The 20,824-nt window shown below is 42.2% G+C and overlaps 1 protein-coding gene across 1 annotated transcript in view; it reads left to right on the top strand.

Annotated features, from left to right (window-relative positions):
* Positions 1–20,824, top strand: part of LOC124719735 (serine hydroxymethyltransferase, mitochondrial-like) — a 183,640-nt gene that overhangs the window by 50,224 nt on the left and 112,592 nt on the right. Inside the window, exon 5 of the mRNA XM_047244937.1 lies at positions 13,582–13,786. Within this exon, the coding sequence (XP_047100893.1) occupies positions 13,582–13,786 (205 nt within the window). The remainder of the gene's footprint in view (positions 1–13,581; positions 13,787–20,824) is intronic.

Raw genomic sequence — 20,824 nt, 5'->3', positions numbered from 1 at the left:
TCTCTTCACTTCACTCAAGGTTTTCCCATCCTCTGCAGCATCTCTCTCAATTGTCCTTTGCCACATCTCTTTTGGATGACCACGTTTTCTAACTCCTCGAGGGTTCCAACCCGGTGCCATCCTTTCAATAGCTCCATCTGGTTTCCTCAATGTATGCCCAATTCAGTTCCATTTTCTTTCTTTGATTTGTAATTTGATTGGTTACTGATTTGTCTCCCTCCAAAGATCTTCATTTATCATTATATCTGGCCATCTCACATTTAAAATACACTGGAGACAGCGGTTGATAAAAACTTGAGCTGGTTTTTGATGTGGTTAGTCACCTTCCAAGTTTCACAACCATACAACAGAACAGCCTTCACATTGCTTTTGAAAAGCCAGAGTTTGGTCTTCTTTGAGATGTTTCTATTTCTCCAGACAGGGTACGGTTGTACAAATGCACCATTTGCTTTGCAGATGTGACTACGGACTTCCTCCTCAGCGCCTCCTGTAGTTGTGACTATACTTCCGAGGTAGAGGAAAGATAGGACCTGTTCTATGTCCTCTCCATTAATGGCCAGCCTATTTGTGATGGTCGAATTTTGGGTTTTGTGAACATTTATCTTGAGGCCTGCAACTTCCGCCGCTCTCTGTAACCTGGCCAATTCCTCTTCGATGTCTCGATATCACTGTGCCATTAAGGGGAGCCAGAGGTGCCTATGCTGCGCATGTTAAAATCACTAAGTTTGAGGAACGTTTATGAATAAACTACCAAATAGAAAAATTTGAATTTTTTTTGTACATATAGAGTGGTTTAGTATTGCAGGTATGACAGAGGGATTTTGGAGTATCTTTTCTAGTTTCCTTCCAATTATTTTTTTTATTAATGACCCAAATTTTTTTACAAATAATTGCTTTATAATTAAACTGAAATGAAACTACTGAACATATTGCCAAATGGCTGTGTTACAATGTAGGTTTGACCACTAGCAGTGCTGTATAAAAATTTCATCTCTCTAGCTTGACTGGATTTTGAGAAAATGTTCCTTATATTCGAAAAATTCTAATTTACGGGAAATGGCTATCAGAGTTTCTCAATACATTCCTGCACTATAGGATGGATTATCAGGGTCTCCTTCTTCATCCTCCAAAAGCTTCCTCTTCTGTCTTCTTTTCTGGCCTGTTGTTCCATCATACTTCATTTGCCTTTCTCTTCTTTCTGTTCCTCTTATCCTTTCTCTGTCAATATTTCTTAGTGCTCGTACAGTGTTCACCCCAGCTGTAAATCCTAATGCCTTCAGAACTTCACACTTCACACCTACACTTGGTTGTAGGTTGCTATTGCATCATAAATGCCAAAGTGCAGTGTTTTTATGCTTACAAACACCCTTTTAGGAATCACTTTCCAAATCAAATTGTTTATGCTCTCATTACGATTCTGCGTCTTTCCTTGTAGACATTTGTGTAACAAGTCATGAAAAATATCATCACTGTCACTAACATATTCACAAAATCTATCACTTCCACCAGTCAGCTTCTTGCTAGAAGATGTCACAGGGCTATGGCCGGCCATGTGTTGCTTAGCAGAAGAACGCACTGTTTCAGTAATTGTAGTATCGCAACTTGGTATTAGTGTTAATTTTCTTTTCCCTATGTTCTTCCTCTTCTTACATACACAGTTACTAAAATGTGGCATCGTAACCAGAACAACGCTTTACACAAGAAGTATAATACTACCAACAACAGGCGCAACGCTGAACTAATTCGAAACGGTAAACTGCAAAGAGACGATGTTCCGCACTCTTAGTGCTTCATTTGTCACAGAAAACAATGTAGCCAACCCTTGCACACTCGCTGTATGCATAACATAAGGCGCTGTATGCGTAACAGGCCGAGAAAATCCCAAGCAGTTTGCCAGGAAGTCACGAGAGGGTGTTAGATGCATTCAGCGCCCGCCCATTTCCTCTGCAGGCGTGGGGGAAAATGGTAATAACTCCACTTCCAGGGCGAGTAGAACAATAATTCAAAGTTTACATTAAAGAGGAATGTTCCAATTAATTTTTGGTAGCAAAAAAAAAAAAAAAAAAATCATAATTTTTCGGATTTGACCACCTCCGGCTCCCCTTAAGCAAATGTCGTCTGCAAAATCTAGATCATTGAGCCTATCCGGCATCCCCCATTGTACACCTCTCTTCCACTCCCCCATCACTCTCTTCATCACATGGTCCAACACCAAAAGAAATAGTGTTGTCGTACTCCCAAATTAACTTTGAAAGGCTCTGTTAGTTCTCCATTATGTAGTGCTTGGCATTCATAGTCTGCATACATTTCCTTGATAATTCTGAGAGTATTGATTGTTATGCTCTGGGATGGATTTTCCTGGTACAGAATGCCCCCCCTTCCCCCTAGTTGTTCTGCAAGGGACTTTGAATGGTCCGCGGCATGTCGAGTTTGAGGACCATCTCCACCCATTTTTGGCCCTCCAACATCCTGATGGTTCTGCAGTGTTTCAAGATGAGAATGCATTACCACATCACTCCCATGCTGCCCAGGAATGGTTCCAGGAATGTGCAGGGGAAGTTGTAAGACTCAGATGGCCAGCCCGGATTGAACCTCATCAAGCATAACTGGAATGTCATGGAAAGCAGACTCATTTTTGTGAATCCTGCACACATGAACAGACCAGAAGTGGCTGGTGCCCTACAAACAATTTGGAGTCATCTGCTTCCAGAGGAATACCAGGAACTTGTAGACTCACTCCCGTGGGATCTCACTGCAGTTCTCAGGCCCAGAGGAGGCCCCAAGCAATATTAAGTGCCTATCCCATGACATTTGCTAAGTCCATTTATGCGCCCTTAATTTCCAGGTAAGCAACTTGATTCTTTTGCAGCAAATACACTGGTAAACTGAAACATTACAATCACTACCCACAGTGAGATTGGATACAATTTGTCAGTGTTGCAGGCATATGGTGTGGTAAGGAAAACATCTAAGTGGATCAGATGACTGGGGAATCGTTCTAGCAATAATACGGGCCACAAATAGGGAAATCCATTGTAGTGACTATGGTGACAAAGGACAGATTGTTATGGGTGGGACATGGCACCTTGAAAATGGCAAAGCTGGCACATTACTGAAGAATGCTGCTGCTGCAAGCACCTGGGGAAAGTTGTTGAAGGACAGTGAAACCACAATAAAGTGTACCTGAGGGCTCAACACAAAAGTTTTGTCTGAAGTACAGATAGTGTTGAGGATCAGTGGACAAAGTTCAAAACCATCGTACAATATGCGTTAGATGAGTATGTGCCAAGCAATATCATAAGAGATGGAAAAGAGCCACCGTGGTACAACAACCGAGTTAGAAAACTGCTGCAGAAGCAAAGGGAACTTCACAGCAAACATAAACATAGCCAAAGCCTTGCAGACAAACAAAAATTACACAAAGCGAAATGTAGTGTGAGGAGGGCTATGCGAGAGACGTTCAATGAATTTGAAAGTAAAGTTCTGTGTACTGACTTGGCAGAAAATCCTAAGAAATTTTGGTCTTATGTCAAAGCGGTAGGTGGATCAAAACAAAATGTCCAGACACTCTGTGACCAAAATGGTACTGAAACAGAGGATGACAGACTAAAGGCCGAAATACTAAATGTCTTTTTCCAAAGCTGTTTCACAGAGGAAGACTGCACTGTAGTTCCTTTTCTAGATTGTCGCACAGATGACAAAATGGTAGATATCGAAATAGACATCAGAGGGATAGAGAAACAATTAAAATCGCTCAAAAGAGGAAAGGCCGCTGGACCTGATGGGATACCAGTTCAATTTTACACAGAGTATGCGAAGAAACTTGCCCCCCTTCTTGCAGCGGTGTACCGTAGGTCTCTAGAAGAGCATAGTGTTCCATAGGATTGGAAAAGGGCACAGGTCATCCCCATTTTCAAGAAGGGACGTCAAACAGATGTGCAGAACTATAGACCTATATCTCCAACGTCGATCAGTTGTAGAATTTTGGAACACGTATTATGTTGCAGTATAATGACTTTTCTGGAGACTAGAAATCTACTCTTATGAATCAGCATGGGTTTCAAAAAAGATGCTCTTGTGAAACCCATCTCGCGCTATTCATCCACGAGACTCAGAGGGCCATAGACACAGGTAGATGCCGTGTTTCTTGACTTCCGCAAGGCGTTCGATACAGTTCCCCACAGTCGTTTAATGAACAAAGTAAGAGCATATGGACTATCAGACCAATTGTGTGATTGGATTGAAGAGGTCCTAGATAACAGAATGCCGCATGTCATTCTCAATGGAGAGAAGTCTTCCGAAGTAAGAGTGATTTCAGGTGTGCCGCAGGGGAGTGTTGTAGGACCGTTGCTATTCACAATATACATAAATGACCTTGTGGATGACAGGAAGTTCACTGAGGCTTTTTGCAGATGATGCAGTGGTGTATCAAGAGGTTGTACCAATGGAAAAGTTTACTGGAATGCAGGAGGATCTGCAGCGAATTGACGCATGGTGCAGGGAATGGCAATTTAATCTCAATGTAGACAAGTGTAATGTGCTGCAAATACATAGAAAGATAGATCCCTTAACCACTAGAGGGTTAACAAAGTTTCAAGAGCCTGCTTTAATTGATGACAATAGGAAAATACCACAACCCCCTACATATCACTCACATAGTGAATGTGAGAATAAGTTTAGAATAATAGAATAATCACAGCACACACATAGGCATATGTGAATGGAATGGGAAGAAACCCTGATAACTAGTACAATGGAACATACACTTTGCCATGCACTTCACAGTGGTTTGCAGAGTATAGATGTAGATCTATGAAGTCTATTCAGGAACTTTGGCCACGGAATTTTTGTGCACTTACCTTTCACTTATTGTGCATGGTCACCTTCGATCTGTCATTGCAAATCTTTGTCCTATCAGTGGGATTTTCAACTCAGGAAATAAAAGAGAGGTCCACAGGGGCCAGGTATGGAGAATACAGGGAATGAAGCAGCATGTCGATTTCATTTTTTGTGGAATAGTCAACCACAAACAGGGATGAAAGTGTGTGGGTATGATGCAAGTGTCAAGAATTGTCTCACCACATTTCAGCCCATTTCCTTCTCTCATTTTCTCGCAGGCATCATAACACATCCCGATAGCACCATCAATTAATAGTTTGTCCACAAATTCGTGATGAACTAATCCTTCAGAGTCAAAGAAAACTGTCACATGGCTTTGGCATTTTTCCTGACCTGATGAGCTTTCTTTGGTCTCGGAGAACGTTTCCCGACCCACCATGACCCATTGCGAAGATTGAACACACCACTGGTTCAAAACATCATAACCATAGAACCACGTCTCGTCACCAGTTACGATTCTCTTAAGGACATCTCATTCTCATTTGCGCGATACAAAAGCTCTTCAGAGGTTGCGAAGCAAAGCTCTTTCTGGTCTCGGCTCACGAGCTGTGGGGCAATCTTGACAGCAACACAGTGCATTCCAGGAAGCTGTGTCAGCATTTTGTGACATGTTCCTACTGAAACATTACATTCTTATGCAGTCTCTCAGTCACTCAGTTTTTGAATGACACACACAATTTCATTGATATTCTTGACACGAGCATCATCGGTAGATGTCGAAGGTTATCCTGAATGGGGGTCATCTTTAACTTCTGGCCAGCCATTTTTAAACCATGTGATCCATTTGTAATACCAGTATGGCTTAAGCACTCATCATCGTATTCGTGCAAAATTTAATGCAGATGTGTTGCTCTCTAACTCTGCCATCTCAACATTCGCAAACTGTGCAACGCAAACTTCTACAGTATTTACTCAAATCTAAGCCGCACTTTTTTTCTGGTTTTTGTAATCCAAAAACATTCCTGCGCCTTAGAATCGAGTGCAAAGTAATCAGAAGTTCTGAAAAATGTTGGTAGGTTGCCGCCACAACTAACTTCTGCCGTCGAATATATGTAGCGCTACACAGGCATGGTTTGCAGGCATGAAGATAAATACTGGCACCAAAACCTCTGCGCCAGCAAATAAATTAAAAGAAAAGGTAGAAGAATGTAAACATTATGCTGTGTATTCTTTTGTGTTTGCTGCCATCTGTTCTAAATTCTGTCTGCCTAATAAACTATGAAACTAGGGTGAGACAACAGCAAACACGGAAGAATATACATATCATGTCATGTTTATATTCGTATTATTCTTATGCTGATTAGTGATACAGTCAGAAATGAAGCGCGGCAACTGACTCGATTTTTAAATCTAAGATGACTCTAATTTCTGTGCAGAATGTAATGTACTAAAGAGGCATCTGCAAAGATTTTCAAACGGAGAAAAATTTCCACTGAACTCTCGTTCAGAACATCTTCTATCATACGCAGTATATTATTTGGTTCTTGTTGAACATTATCAAAGAAAGCAGCAGTGTAAGTAACAACAAATAGCAGTCTCTTGCCATTGTTTCACTAGTGAGACAATTCCTCTCTTGTTTTTATTGTAAGCGGCGGTAGCGCGCACAAAAGCGAGCCATACCGCGAGTGGCTACAGGTCGTAAACACACATTATCAGAATGCAACAAACAGTGCACAACACAGTACAGTAATGCATTTTCAGCTTAGAGTGACGTAAACACCTATAACAAAGAGAACGGCACTTATCGGATCAAAGCACAATAAGCAATCGATTCAAACCGGACGAAGCATGTGAAAAGGGAAGGGAACCCGTATAAATACGGATGGAGCGTCTGACACATAGCAATGGCTACTTGGTAAATCTTAACTGTTAAGCTTATGACTCGAACCAAACTACTGTAGCTGTATCTTTATCCATTCAACCTAAGTTGTGTCTCATGTTACAATGGTCCAACTTTGTATCGATTTGGAGGTGTGGTCTAAAACTTTTCTCTGCGCTTGAATTTCAAGTCTCAAATTCCAGGTGCAACTTAGAATCGGGAAAAATTTGTTTTCCTCCATTTCGAGTCTCATTTTTCAGGTGCAGCTTAGATTCGACTGCGGCTTAGATTAAAGTAAATATGGTACTCAATACGGCACTGAACAATTACCAACAGATATACAGCAATGAAACTTCCGGCCGTTATACATTGAACACAGTCGAGTGCAGGGATGCCAACCACATTTCGCTCCAACCCACCATTGGCGCAAAATTACAATGCTCCAGAATTTTTTGAACAGACCTTATAGATGTAGATGTCAAGTTGTGAGGGCAGGTACACTCCTCATCAAGGGTTCCAGTCGATCACTTCTGACCGACATGAGGGAGGATCACCATACTGTGCACCGAGCACGTCGTCACTCTTTCACTCTTGCACCTGTCGTCTTATAAGTAACAGTCTCCCTGCAACATTAAGAGCCACCACACACCACTGGTACGAGACTACCAGCAGCCGGACTAGGGAATCACCTTCCCTCGTGTAGGCTGCCATTAACAAAATGGCACAAATGGAGGGATTTGGAATGGTGCTGTGACTCGAGAGCATAGACTGCTGATGAAGAGTGTCACATTGCATTCGGTGATATCCCGGATGACCATCGTCAGCAAGTATTGTGACCATCTGGGGAGAAATCTCAATGTTTAGGAGAGTCACAGCGGTGCTACTCTTAGCGTCACGGTATGGGGAGCCCTCGGGTAAGAGTTCACGTCACTGCAGGTAGTGATTGACAGCACTGCTACAGTACGAGGTGCACTCAAGTTCTAAGGCCTCCGATTTTTTTTTTTCTAATTAGCTACTCACCCGAAATCGATGAAACTGGCGTTACTTCTCGACGTAATCGCCCTGCAGACTTATACATTTTTCACAACGCTGACGCCATGATTCCATGGCAGCGGCGAAGGCTTCTTTAGGAGTCTGTTTTGACCACTGGAAAATCGCTGAGGCAATAGCAGCACGGCTGGTGAATGTGCGGCCACGGAGAGTGTCTTTCATTGTTGGAAAAAGCCAAAAGTCACTAGGAGCCAGGTCAGGTGCGTAGGGAGCATGAGGAATTACTTCAAAGTTGTTATCACGAAGAAACTGTTGCATAACATTAGCTCGATGTGCGGGTGCGTTGTCTCGGTGAAACAGCACACGCACAGCCCTTCCCAGACGTTTTTGTTGCAGTGCAGGAAGGAATTTGTTCTTCAAAACATTTTCGTAGGATGCACCTGTTACCGTAGTGCCCTTTGGAATGCAATGGGTAAGGATTACACCCTCGCTGTCCCAGAACATGAACACCATCATTTTTTCAGCACTGGCGGTTACCCGAAATTTTTTTGGTGGCGGTGAATCTGTGTGCTTCCATTGAGCTGACTGGCGCTTTGTTTCTGGATTGAAAAATGGCATCCACGTCTCATCCATTGTCACATCCGATGAAAAGAAAGTCCCATTCGTGCTGTCATTGCGCGTCAACATAGCTCGGCAACACGCCACACGGGCAGCTGTGTGGTCGTCCGTCAGCATTCGTAGCACCCACCTGGATGACACTTTTCGCATTTTCAGGTCGTCATGCAGGATTGTGTGTACAGAACCCACAGAAATTCCAACTCTGGAGGCAATCTGTTCGACAGTCATTCAGCGATCCCCCAAAACAATTCTCTCCACTTTCTCGATCGTGTCATCAGACCGGCTTGTGCGAGCCCGAGGTTGTTTCGGTTTGTTGTCACACGATGTTCTGCCTTCATTAAACTGTCGCACCCACGAACGCACTTTCGACACATCCATAACTCCATCACCACATGTCTCCTTCAACTGTCAATGAATTTCAATTGGTTTCACACCACGCAAATTCAGAAAACGAATGATTGCACGCTGTTCAAGTAAGGAAAACATCACCATTTTAAGTATTTAAAACAGTTCTCATTCCCGCCACTGGCGGTAAAATTCCATCTGCCGTACGGCGCTGCCATCTCTGGGACATATTGACAATGAACGCGGTCTCATTTTAAAACAATGTGCATGTTTCTATCTCTTTCCAGTCCAGAGAAAAAAATCGGAGGCCTTAGAACTTGAATGCATCTCGTATAACAGTAAATATTGGACATCCTGGGTCCTCGTGTTATTCCTTGTATGATAGTGTTGTGGTGATGGTTCAAATGACTCTAAACACTATGGGACTTAACATCTGAGGTCATCAGTCCCCTGGGCTTTGAACTACTTAAACCTAACCAACCTAAGGAAATCACACACATCCGTGCCTGAGGAAGGGTTCGAACCTGCGACCGGAGCAGCAGCGTGGTTCTGGACTTGTTGTGGTGACATTTTTCAGTAGGACAGTACTCATTCACATGTGGCATGTGTCAGTGAACTGCCTGTGCGATTCTGAGACACTCTTGTGGCCAGTAAAATGCCCAAATTTGTCCCCAATAGAATATAGGTGGGACCTCTCGGATGCCAACTCCATTGCAGTGCCAGTATCCGGGATCTTGAGGTTAGTTAAGACAGTTGTGATACGCTGACTGTGTGACACTCGTCTCAGTCAAATTAGTGGATGATCCAGTCCAGCATAAATGCAACAACATACTAATAACTGGACTCATACTAGGGATGGCAGTTATCACTGAAACAACCAGTTTTTGGTTAGACCAGTTTTTTCCACCCCAGTTTAAACTAACTGTTAAAAACTGCTCAAAATACTGGTTTCTGAAATAAACAGTTTTCAGTTTTTTATTCTCATTATTTCCTGTAATAAATGTAGAAATCTATCAAAGATTGAAAAATTTTTACTATCAGTTTCAAGATACACAGAAAATGAAAATATTAAATTAAATAGACAAATAAAAGAAAACTTAATATGCTCACCATTCGCTGCTTTCCTCAAAAAGTGATAAGTGGTTGAATTTTACAAAAAGATTACCAATATTCTCGTATCGATTTGAAACTGTTTGAAAATCGTGTGATTGAGGGTCATACCACTGTTTGGACATTAAGAATAATCAGTGCTAAAGGGTGAAAACTGGGACTGAGGAACTCTGCTTTTCATGTTAATTTGCTAACAAAGAGATAGAGGTGCTGGCCAGTACTTACCTCAGCTCAGTACAGCCGATAGATACACAAAAAACAGAACCGAAAATTTACGTTCCTAGCTTTCGGAACAAATGTTCCTTCATCAGGGAGGAGAGAGGGGAAAGAAAGGGAAGAAGGGAAAGGGGATTCAGTTACTCACAACCCAGGTTATGAAGCAACAGGGAAAGGAAAACAGGGAGGGTAGCAAAGATGGAGGCATGGTTTTCAGAGGGAAGTCAAAGATATTCTACTGTAAATACTGTGCCAGCTTCAAACCACATACAGAAGTAAAGAGGTATACAGTATAAAGATAAACACAACTATCTAGGATGGAGAGATGCATGAATGGCTAAAGAGGAAAGGGAAAGAGGAGAAGACTGAAGAGTAAATGGGAGTGAGGTTGTTTAACGTAGGTTCAGTCCAGGGGGATGGCGGGATGAAAGGATGTGTTGGAGTGCAAGTTCCCATCTCCGCAGTTCAGAGGGACTGGTGTTGGGTGGGAGAAGCCAAATGGCACATACAGTGTAGCAGGTTCCTAGGTCCCTAGAATTATGCTGCTCCGCTACTGGGTATTGGACATCTCCTAGGCAGACAGTTCGTCTGGGTCCGTTCATGCGCTCAGCCAGTTTAGTTGTTGTCATACCAATGTAAAAGGCTGTGCAGTGCAGGCATGTCAGCTGATAAATGACGTGTAGCTTCACACATGGTCCTGCCTTGAATTGTGTATGTTTTACCAGTAGCGGGGCTGGAGTAGGTGGTTGTGGGGGGATGCATGGGGCAGGTTTTGCAGCGGGGTCGGTTACAGGGGTAGGAACCGCTGGGTAGAGAAGGTAGTCTGAGAATATTGTAGGGTTTAACAAGGATGTTACGGAGGTTGGGGGCAGGGGGGGGGGGGGGGGGGCGAAAGGCAACTCTCCCTGTTTTCCTTTCCCTGTTGCTTCATAACCTGGGTTGTGAGTAACTGAATCCCCTTTCCCTTCTTCCCTTACTTTCCCCTATCTCCTCCCTGATGAAGGAACATTTGTTCCGAAAGCTAGGAACGTAAATTTTTGGTTCTGTTTTTTGTGTATCTATCGGCTGTACTGAGCTAAGGTAAGTACTGGCCAGCCCCTCTATCTCTTTGTTAGTATTTGTTTCACATCTTCGTATGAGATTTTCCATTAATCATTTTCATGTTAATTTGTCTGTTTTCAAGGACTGCAAGCAGATAAAGGTGTATTATATAGACACAGGCAGCAGTTCAGCTAATTTCTATTTTATTGTATGCTATGAATGAAATGTTGTTAAGTTTCTAATTTATTACTGTTACCATAGTTTCCTTTCTCTTTCATTATTTCATAGAAATGACAGACAAATATTTGATCTTTTAAAGCAAATAGAGCATTGTACTTCACTGCTAAGCTGCTTCATAAAAATATTTCCAGCCTAGCATCAGTGCCATTCTGCAGTACAACAGATTTCTGGTGACAACAGTCAGAAACTACTGTATAGACCACCTGGGGACATGTCTTGCACCCACATTCTATAAGCCACAACACACACCAACAGGGGCATTACTGTCTCAGTCATGCTGTACCAATTCTTATGCTATGGATTTGTTGCCCAATTCTATCAGCAGTGTTGTTAAAATAGCACTGAATGATTTTTCCATTTTCTACAAGACACAATATTTCAAGACAATGCAAATTTCATGAATAAAAATTACTTCCTTTTTTTAAAAAAAAAAGTTTATTTCAAAATTAATGATTTTAGCACTGCTGCTATGGCTAATTGATTTTCATTTTTTCACTTGGTTATTAGTAAAAAGTGAAAATCATCTGTTATAACAGACCAAACAAATACCAAAAAATACCAGTTATTCAAAACTAAAATACTGGAATAGGTTTTAACAAGTCAGTTTTTCCCATCTCTAGCTCGTACTCTGAAGTTCCTTGTAAATTTGGCTCAGTGTTGTAGTCACTAAAATAATATCACTTTTCAGGCATAGTACACTCGTGCTCATAAATTAAGGATAGTGCCAATACCTGGTGAAACAACGCTGTGGTGGGCAGTTTGCAAGTTTAAATCACCTGGAGGTATGATTGTGTGGTGCATTTGACCTTCGGTCGTCGCACAGTGCTGCTGGCAGCAATCCACATATGCAGAGGTGTGTTGGTGCATGTCAGAGTACGGTGTAGTGAGTAAGTGTGCAGACGTTTTCAGACGTGCTAATGGTGACTGTGTGTTGAAAATGGCTCAAAGAACACATATTGATGACGTTATGAGGGGTAGAATACTAGGGCGACTGGAGGCGGGTCAAACACAGTGGGTCATAGCACGGGCCCTCCATGTGCCACAAAGTGTGATCTCAAGATTACGGCAACGATTTCAGCAGGCAGGAAATGTGTCCAGGTGCTACAGTACGGGACGTCCACAGTGTACGATGACGTCCACAGTGTACAACACCACAAGATGACCGATATCTCACCATCAGTGCCCGCAGACGGCCACGGAGTATTGCAGGTAGCCTCTCTCGGGACCTTACCGCAGCCACTGGAACAGTTGTCTCCAGACACACAGTCTACACACTGAATAGACACAGTTTATTTGCCTGGAGACCTGCAAGGTGCATTTCACTGACCCCTGATCACAGGAGAGCCCGTAAAGCCTGGTGTCAAGAACACAGTACATGGTCACTGGAACAGTGGTCCCAGGTTATGTTCGCAGACTAGTCCAGGTATAGTCTGAACAGTGATTCTCGACAGGTTTTCATCTGGCGTGAACCAGGAACCAGATACCAACACCTTAATGTACTTGAAAGGGACCTGTATGGAGGTCGTGGTTTGATGGTGTGTGGTGGGATTATGATTGGTGCACATACGCCCCTGCGTGTCTTTGGCAAAGGAACTGTAACAGGTCAGGTGTATCGGGACGTCATTTTGCACCAGTATGTCCGCCTTTTCAGGGGTGCAGTGGGTCCCACCTTCCTCCTGACGGATGATAACGCACGGCCCCACTGAGCTGCCATCGTGGGGGAGTACCTTGAAACAGAGGATATCAGGGGAATGGTGTGGCCCGTCTATTCTCCAGACCTAAACCCCATCGAGCACATCTGGGATGCTCACGGTCAACGGTCAACGTATCGCTGCACATCTTCTAACGTCTAGGACACTTCAGGAGCTCCGACAGGCACTGGTGTGAGAATGGAAGGCTATACCCAGCAGCTGCTCGACCATCTGATCCAGAGTATGCCAACCCGTTGTGCAGCCTGTGCACGTGTGCACGGTGATCATATCCCATATTGATGTCGGGGTACATTGTACAGCTACAGTGGCGTTTTGTAGCACATGTGTTTCAGAACAGTTTTCTCAACTTATCACCGATACTGTGGACTTACAGATGTGTGTCATGTGTGTTCCCTATGTGCTTATGCTATTAGGGCCAGACTTGTGTAATGCCATGTTGTGTGGCACCACATTCTGCAATTATCCTTAATTTATGAGCATGGGTGTATATAAGTGTAAATTTACCGGGTTCATGGATTAGTGGAGTGCCTATCTGACATTTAATGAATGGTCAGTATATACATGGTCTGTTCTTGTTCTGTTTTTTTCTAGCTTGACTCACGGATTCATGACAGATACTAAGAGAGTGTCTGCTACTTCAGTTTTTTTCGAGTCGATGCCGTATCGCCTCGATATTAAGACCGGCCTGATAGATTATGACATGCTGCAAAAAACTGCACTTCTCTTCCGTCCCAAGATTATAATTGCTGGAACATCAGCATATGCCAGGTTGCTGAACTACGAATGTTTCAGAAAGGTAAGCTTCAGGCTGAATAATGTCATTACTTTGCATCTGTGTACCATTGTGAAACAGCGATTATGGTGTTAGTGTTGTTTTTTTTTTTTTTTTTTCTCAGTCTTGATTGTGATGAAAATAAAATTACAACTTAGTGGTTAGCAGTTTCAGTTGTTTAATAACAATCTTGAGATCATCCTTGCTACAGAGTAAGTACCAAATACATTGTTGCCCTAATATCATAACTGCTAAGTGTAACTTAGAATCGAGTTTAGTAAGGAATCTGTGGCTAAGTGCAATGTCGGCCATGTAATTGCTACTAACAAGGGAACCTCCCCATCGCACCCCCCTCAGATTTAGTTATAAGTTGGCACAGTGGATAGGCCTTGAAAAACTGAACACAGATCAATCGAGAAAACAGGAAGAAGTTGTGTGGAACTATGAAAAAATAAGCAAAATACACAAACTGAGTAGTCCATGCGAAATATATGCAACGTCAAGGATAGTGTGAGCTCAGGATTGCCGTGGTCCCGTGGTTAGCGTGAGCAGCTGCGGAACGAGAGGTCCTTGGTTCAAGTCTTCCCTCAAGTGAAAAGTTTACTTTTTTATTTTCAGACAATTATCAAAATTCAGGCACTCACACATAATCAGCTTCGCTCTCCAAAATTCCAGGACATGTTCAGATTTGCTTGGACATACGCAGGATTTGACCGTCTACACACGGAAAAATTTGAAAACGTTAAAAACATATGTTTTGACAGAGCACAGGGAAAACTGTGTGACTGTGAAACTGTTGCATTCATTTGTTGCAGTTTATGTGATAAACTCATGTTTTCATCACTTTTTTGGGAGTGATTATCACATCCACAAGAAAACCTATATCGGGCAAGGTAGAAGAATCTTTTTTACCCATTCGCCAAGTGTACAAGTTAGGTGGGTCGACAACATATTCCTGTCACATGACGCACTTGCCGTCACCAGTGTCGTATAGAACATATCAGATGTGTTTTCCTGTGGAGAAATCGGTTGACCTATGACCTTGCGATCAAATGTTTTCGGTTCCCATTGGAGAGGCACGTCCTTTCGTCTACTAATCGCACGGTTTTGCGGTGCGGCCACAAAACATAGACACTAAACTTATTACAGTGAAAAAAGATGTCAATGAACGAATGGACAGATCGTAACTTTGCGAAAATAAAAAAAGAAAATTTTTCATTCGAGGTAAACTTGAACCAAGGACCTCTCGTTTCGCAGCTGCTCATGCTAACCACGGGACCACGGCGCTCCTGAGCTCACGCTATCCTTGATGTTGCCCATCTTGCGCATGGACTTCTCGGTTTGTATATTTTGCTTATTTTTTTCATAATTCTACACAACTTCTTCCTGTTTTCTCGATTGATCTGTGTTCAGCTTTTCAGCGCCTATCCACCGTGCCAACTTATAACTAAATCTGAGGGGGGTGCGATGGGGAGGTTCCCTTGTAAGTGTAATGTGATAGTAGAAAAAGTTGTTCAGAGCATAGCTCGTAAATTTCAAAAACTGTCAGAAGACTCTTTCTTACACTGTCTCCATCTAACTACCTGGCAATGGCTCCACTGTGTACAGTTCCTATTTCACGAGACTGGTTCTTCTACATGAATGAAGACAGAAACTTGTGTTGAATTTCAGTTTCACATTCAGGGCCGGTGTCAGGTCCAAGCAACACAAGCCACTGCACGAGGCACTGAGCTGTGAGGTGTACCAGAGGTGCCGCAACTATAAGATTTCTGTGCAGGACATATCAGAATTAATAGCGGCAGCTTTCACTGTCAAGCAGAGAGGAGTGCACGAGGACAAGATTTGTATGTAGTGCATATCGCAATTAGTTGCAAAACTTACACAGGGGAAAGTGAACAATGGAAACGAGGAAGGGGGGGGGAGCAGGGAGGGGGGGGGGCAAATAATAGTTTGCTCATGTAGAAAAATGTGTTCTTGAACCAGCGTTGTGCACATTGAGACTAAAAGTTTACCAAGGCGCCAGTTGTGTAAGTTGCCCGTTAATGTATTTGCTGCTATATGTCTCCCTTGTGGGTTGTAATTAAACTGACATTGTCCGCAGTGCTGCAGTGTGGGCTGTATACACCGTGGGATGCTGAAATGTCTTAATTCTGTTCATTAATTGGTTTACTTGTGGAGTATTCTGAAAAATTAATAGTTCCACTTTCCGCCACCAGGTGAAAATATGGCACTGTAAGCAATCAGAATGTGAAATGTGTCTTGTTTTATTTATTTATTTATTCGGGATACATATTCCATAGATCCAGTATGGCGTGATTACGCATGGATGTGGAATGAGTCAAAGCAGATAAAATATAGATATCATAAAATACAGTACATACTGGTATATTACACATGGTAGATCAATGATTCAAAACTGGTACAATACAATAATATAATCAAGATAAGAAACAATACAATACAAAAATCCAATAGTGATAAAAAACAATACAGATAACAATGACAAAGGAAATAATCTGAATTACTACTCAAATTACTTATCTCTGTTGAAGAATTCATCTAAAGAGTAGAAACATTTTTCCAATAGAAATTCCTTTAGCTTCTTTTTGAATAGCATTTTATTTTCTTTAAGACATTTTATATTACTCGGGAGTGTGTTAAAGATTTTTGTACTTGTGTACTTTACCCCTTTTTGTACCAGAGAGAGATTTTTCCGTTCACAGTGCATATCACCTTTCCGTCTTGTGTTATAATGATGGTATGCCTCATTTGTTTCATATTCAGAGGAATTGAGAAGAGTGAAAGCCATGGGTGAGAGGAGATATTGTGAGGTAGTGGTTAATATACCTAACTGTTTAAAGAGATTTCGACATGAGGTTCTTGGAGGGACACTACATATAATTCGGACTACTTTTTTCTAGCTTAGAAAAATTTTTTTTTTAAAGTGGTGAGTTGCCCCAAAAGATTATTCCATAGCACATCACCGTATGAAAGTAGCCAAAATACGCAGACTTTGATATGTTGATGTCTCCAATTTTGGAGATTATTCAGATGGCAAATGTTGCTGAGCTAAGCTTTTTTAGTGTTTGCTGTATGTGGAATTCGCAGTTGAGCCGGTTATCTATTTGAATGCCTAGGAACTTTGTGCACTGAACGCTCTGTAACTGTTGGCTATCATGTGCAATGTTAATCTCTTCTGGGCTTATGTAACTGGATTGTAACTGCATGTAATTTGTTTTACTGAGGTTTATTGCTAGAGAATTTGCCAGGAACCAGTTCAGCACATTTGCAAGTGCTTGGTTGGCATTTAACTCTGCGTCAGTGGAGGTTTCGCTGGCTGTCACTATACTTGTGTCATCGGCAAACATTGTGATATTGCTAGCACTATTTGAGAACGGGGGTAGGTCATTAATATATATAATAAATAGGAGGGGACCAAGGACTGACCCTTGTGGAACTCCATGATGTACTGTTCCCCAAATTGTTGTTTACTAATTAGTGCAAATTTTTCAAGGTGATTGACAATCCTGATGTATATTAATTTTTCAAAGACTTTAGAAAATGCTGTTACAAGAGAGATAGGACAATAGTTAGAAACATCTGTGGGATCACATTTTTTGTAGAGGGGTTTCACAGTAACATACTTCATTCTGTCAGGGAAGATTTATGTAGAGAGGAATTGAATATATGAGCTAGAAATTTAGAGAGTTTGAGAGGTGGCATGAGCCCCCTCTCATATTTCTATCTTACGATTTTCCTCTCTAATTGCATGCAGTGAAAAGTTGCTATTCCTTTACACGCGGACTTCCCACGCAGCGTCTCTCATCACCCAGGTGGTCCAGTGACAGGCGGGCTCTGCTGATCTCGAGAGGGTTAAGCCGATGGGTGTGAGGGAGTCGAGTGAATGCTTTCCAGACGCCGACATTGTCAAGAGACATGCCCGCAGGGGCCTGAAGTAGTGGCTGGGCTAGAGGTTCCGTTACTTCGCAGAAACTTAGCGAAAACACTTTCTGGCGGGCTACCAGCGAGGCATGGGAATGACTTGTGTACCCAGGCAGTTGTGGCGGGAAAATTCCCGCGCTTTCTGCAAAATAGTAACGGTGATTGGCTTGCTCAGGGCATAGCTCTGTGACGTAGCAAAATCAGCACACAAAATTGGCGCCAAGAATCTCCATTGGTGGAATGGTAGTGCTCCGACAATAGAGTGGAATTTTCCACCGGTTTTTGAGTTGCTGATTACGTTTAACCACGGTCACTGTTGTGGGGGTGGGAATGTTCTGTGTTCGGCCTGTACGGGTGCTCTGGGTAGTCAGCTCTCGCCTTTCGGTCGAAGTAGGTTACAAGACTGAGCTCTCGCTGCTCTGGACAGCCTGCTTTCCATTGGCTGTCTAATATACTTTTATTTAATTGTAACTGTCTGACGAAGTTGCTGAAGTTTCGACTTCAACGTAACTTTCTGAGTACAGTTGGCAATTGAGCATTCTGCGTACAAGGAGCCTATGTTGTCTGTCTTGAGCAGTTTTGGCTAAAGTTGACTGTATCAGAGTTAAAGTGTGACTTCGCTTGTTAAAATCAATCACTGTACCGTCAGTGATTGCGTGGCGAGCCATCTTCGTCTTCCTCAGAGGCGCATTTGTATTGCTAGGAATCTTTAGTCTGGAACAACCAAACCAGGATAATTCGTTTTGGGCTATACTCGCGACATTATCATCACCACAACAGGACGTCGAAGCAACCAGCCATCGCTTCCGGTACGCCAGATCGTGTTCTGGCTGTTAAGAAGACAGTTTGGTAATGTATGTCCGCAGGCACCGGCAGATAGGGATTTTCCTAGGTGATAATCAGAGCTCAGCAGAGCGCGCCTTTTTCTAACTTTGTTCTGTCTTGGGTAGCAGCAATTAATGTTGGGTTAGCTGTGTGTCTCTCTTAAGATTTGAGTGGCAAGGAATTGGCTCCACATACCACTTCGTCATAAACCTCACAATCTAGTTTAGGGACAACTTCACCTTCACAGGGTTTGTTTGAGTATCCAATTTGAGCCAATTTGATGTGTTATAAATGTTTCATGTGTTTTTGTTTATTATTTTGTGTTTAGTCATAATAAATCATATTGTTATTTTGGACAGAACTTTCATTCTGTTGATCAGTAGAGCAACCCCATCATTTCTCACTACGTTACTGAAATTTTCCTTTATTTAATTAATGTCTATCAAATTAAATTATTGCAGGTGCCAAACTCTTTTCTACTCCACTTGCAGGGTCTATTACAGTCAGTTCGCGTTTCTTTTTAATCCTTGTGCAACAGCAAAAGTCGGAGTTAGAATGGGGGGGGGGGGGGGAGGGGGGCTTAGAGCATCATTTATATATGAAGATTCCCGAAGAATTTAGTGTTAAATATACTGCTAGCCCTGGCACCTCGCAAGTTGATTACAGCTGGCTTTTACCAGTTTGCTGGAAATATTGTCTACACCCGACAAATTTTTACTTTTTAGAGACACTATGGTTTTTTTTACGTCTTGCACAGTTATGGGGGCCATACCTATCATGTCTATAGAGTTAGGGGAAAGTTCTTTCAGAGTTTTTATTGCCTTTTCTGAAGAGCCTTTGCATGCTGTTTTCTCAGCAGCAGTTAAAAAGTGCTCATTAAAGATTTTAGCTACAATATCTTGATTTTGAACTATCTTACCTTCATTGTTAAGAGCAATATTTTGGGTCTTGTTGGGGTAATTTGCACCAGTCTCATTTCGTTTCACTTCCCATATAGTTTTGGTTTTATTAGTGGAGTTATTAATTTTTCAGCACTGATACATACTTTTTGATTTCAGAATGACTTTGTTCAATATTTTACAGTCTTTTTATAGTTATTTAGAAGGTTATGGTCATCCGATTTTTTTGAGGCAATGTACAACTCTCTCTTTCTTTTTCAAGAAATACTAATTCCACTGGTAATCCAAGGCTTGTTGGTGGATTTTTTAGTGTGGGTTTTATATATAATTTTTGGGAAGGTACTTTCAAATATTAGAGCCACTTCATTACTGAAAAGGTTGTATTTGGAATTGGCATTTTCTACCTTATATACTGGACTCCAGTCTATGTTTTGGAGACGTGATTTAAAGATCTGTATTGATGTCAGTATGCTTTTTGTCGCTTGGTGGTGTATGTTGATTTCTTTTGTGAAGTGACTGTTGTAGAGGGTTAATAATATTAGTTTTCCATATAAAATACAATGGCTATTGAGAAGAAAGACCATGTGCTGCTGGTAAAGTTGTTTTATCAGAACAGTAACAGTAGCAGTGCTGCATTTTGGGAATATTGCCAACAAGAATAGCAGCAAAGAGGTCCTGTTTCAGTTGGGCCACAGAATACTGTGAAGAAATTTAAAGTAACAGGTGAATTAGGTGGTGCAGCAGAGAGAGGGAGGCAGCCATTCATGTAACAGTTGTTGATGAGGTTGTCATAGCTATAGCCGACTGTGCAGCACATTCCTCATCTTTTGCAGCCAGTGCTCAAGCTGTCACGTGAATTGTCTTTCCCCTCGACAATAGTTCAAAAGATTTTGTGGCACATCTTACTCTGGTATCCCAACAAGATTCAGAATGTTCACCAAATGAAGGCCGAGGATAGGCTACAATGGTGTGACTTTGCCCCTCATTTTGTGGCACACATGGAAATGGATGACGTGTGTCCTAGGCATATTCTTTGGAAGGATGAAGCATGTTTTCCTCTTCATGGTGCTGTGGAATGCACAGAACTGTCGGATATAGGGTTCTCCTCCACCATATTTCATGCAGGAACATCCACTGCACTCAGCGTATGTGACTGTGTGGTGTGGTTTCACAAGCTCCTTCATTCTCAGTCCATTTTTCTCTGAGCAAATGACACCACACGGGCCTGTTAGGTGTACAGTGGTATCTGCACATAATAAGGATCTCCTCGTGCAGCTTGTGATTCCAGCTTTGTAAGGACGCGACTGTGTCCTCACCACTATTTTTTTGGAAGACGGGAAGCACCACACCTCGCTCACCAGGTGAAAGATTTGCTTCGAGAAACCTTAAATAATGA

Source organism: Schistocerca piceifrons, chromosome 11 (genome assembly GCF_021461385.2).
Source record: "Schistocerca piceifrons isolate TAMUIC-IGC-003096 chromosome 11, iqSchPice1.1, whole genome shotgun sequence".
Classification (NCBI taxonomy): domain Eukaryota; kingdom Metazoa; phylum Arthropoda; class Insecta; order Orthoptera; family Acrididae; genus Schistocerca; species Schistocerca piceifrons.
The sequence above is the reverse complement of the archived record's forward strand: the minus strand, read 5'-3'. Positions and strand labels throughout refer to the sequence as shown.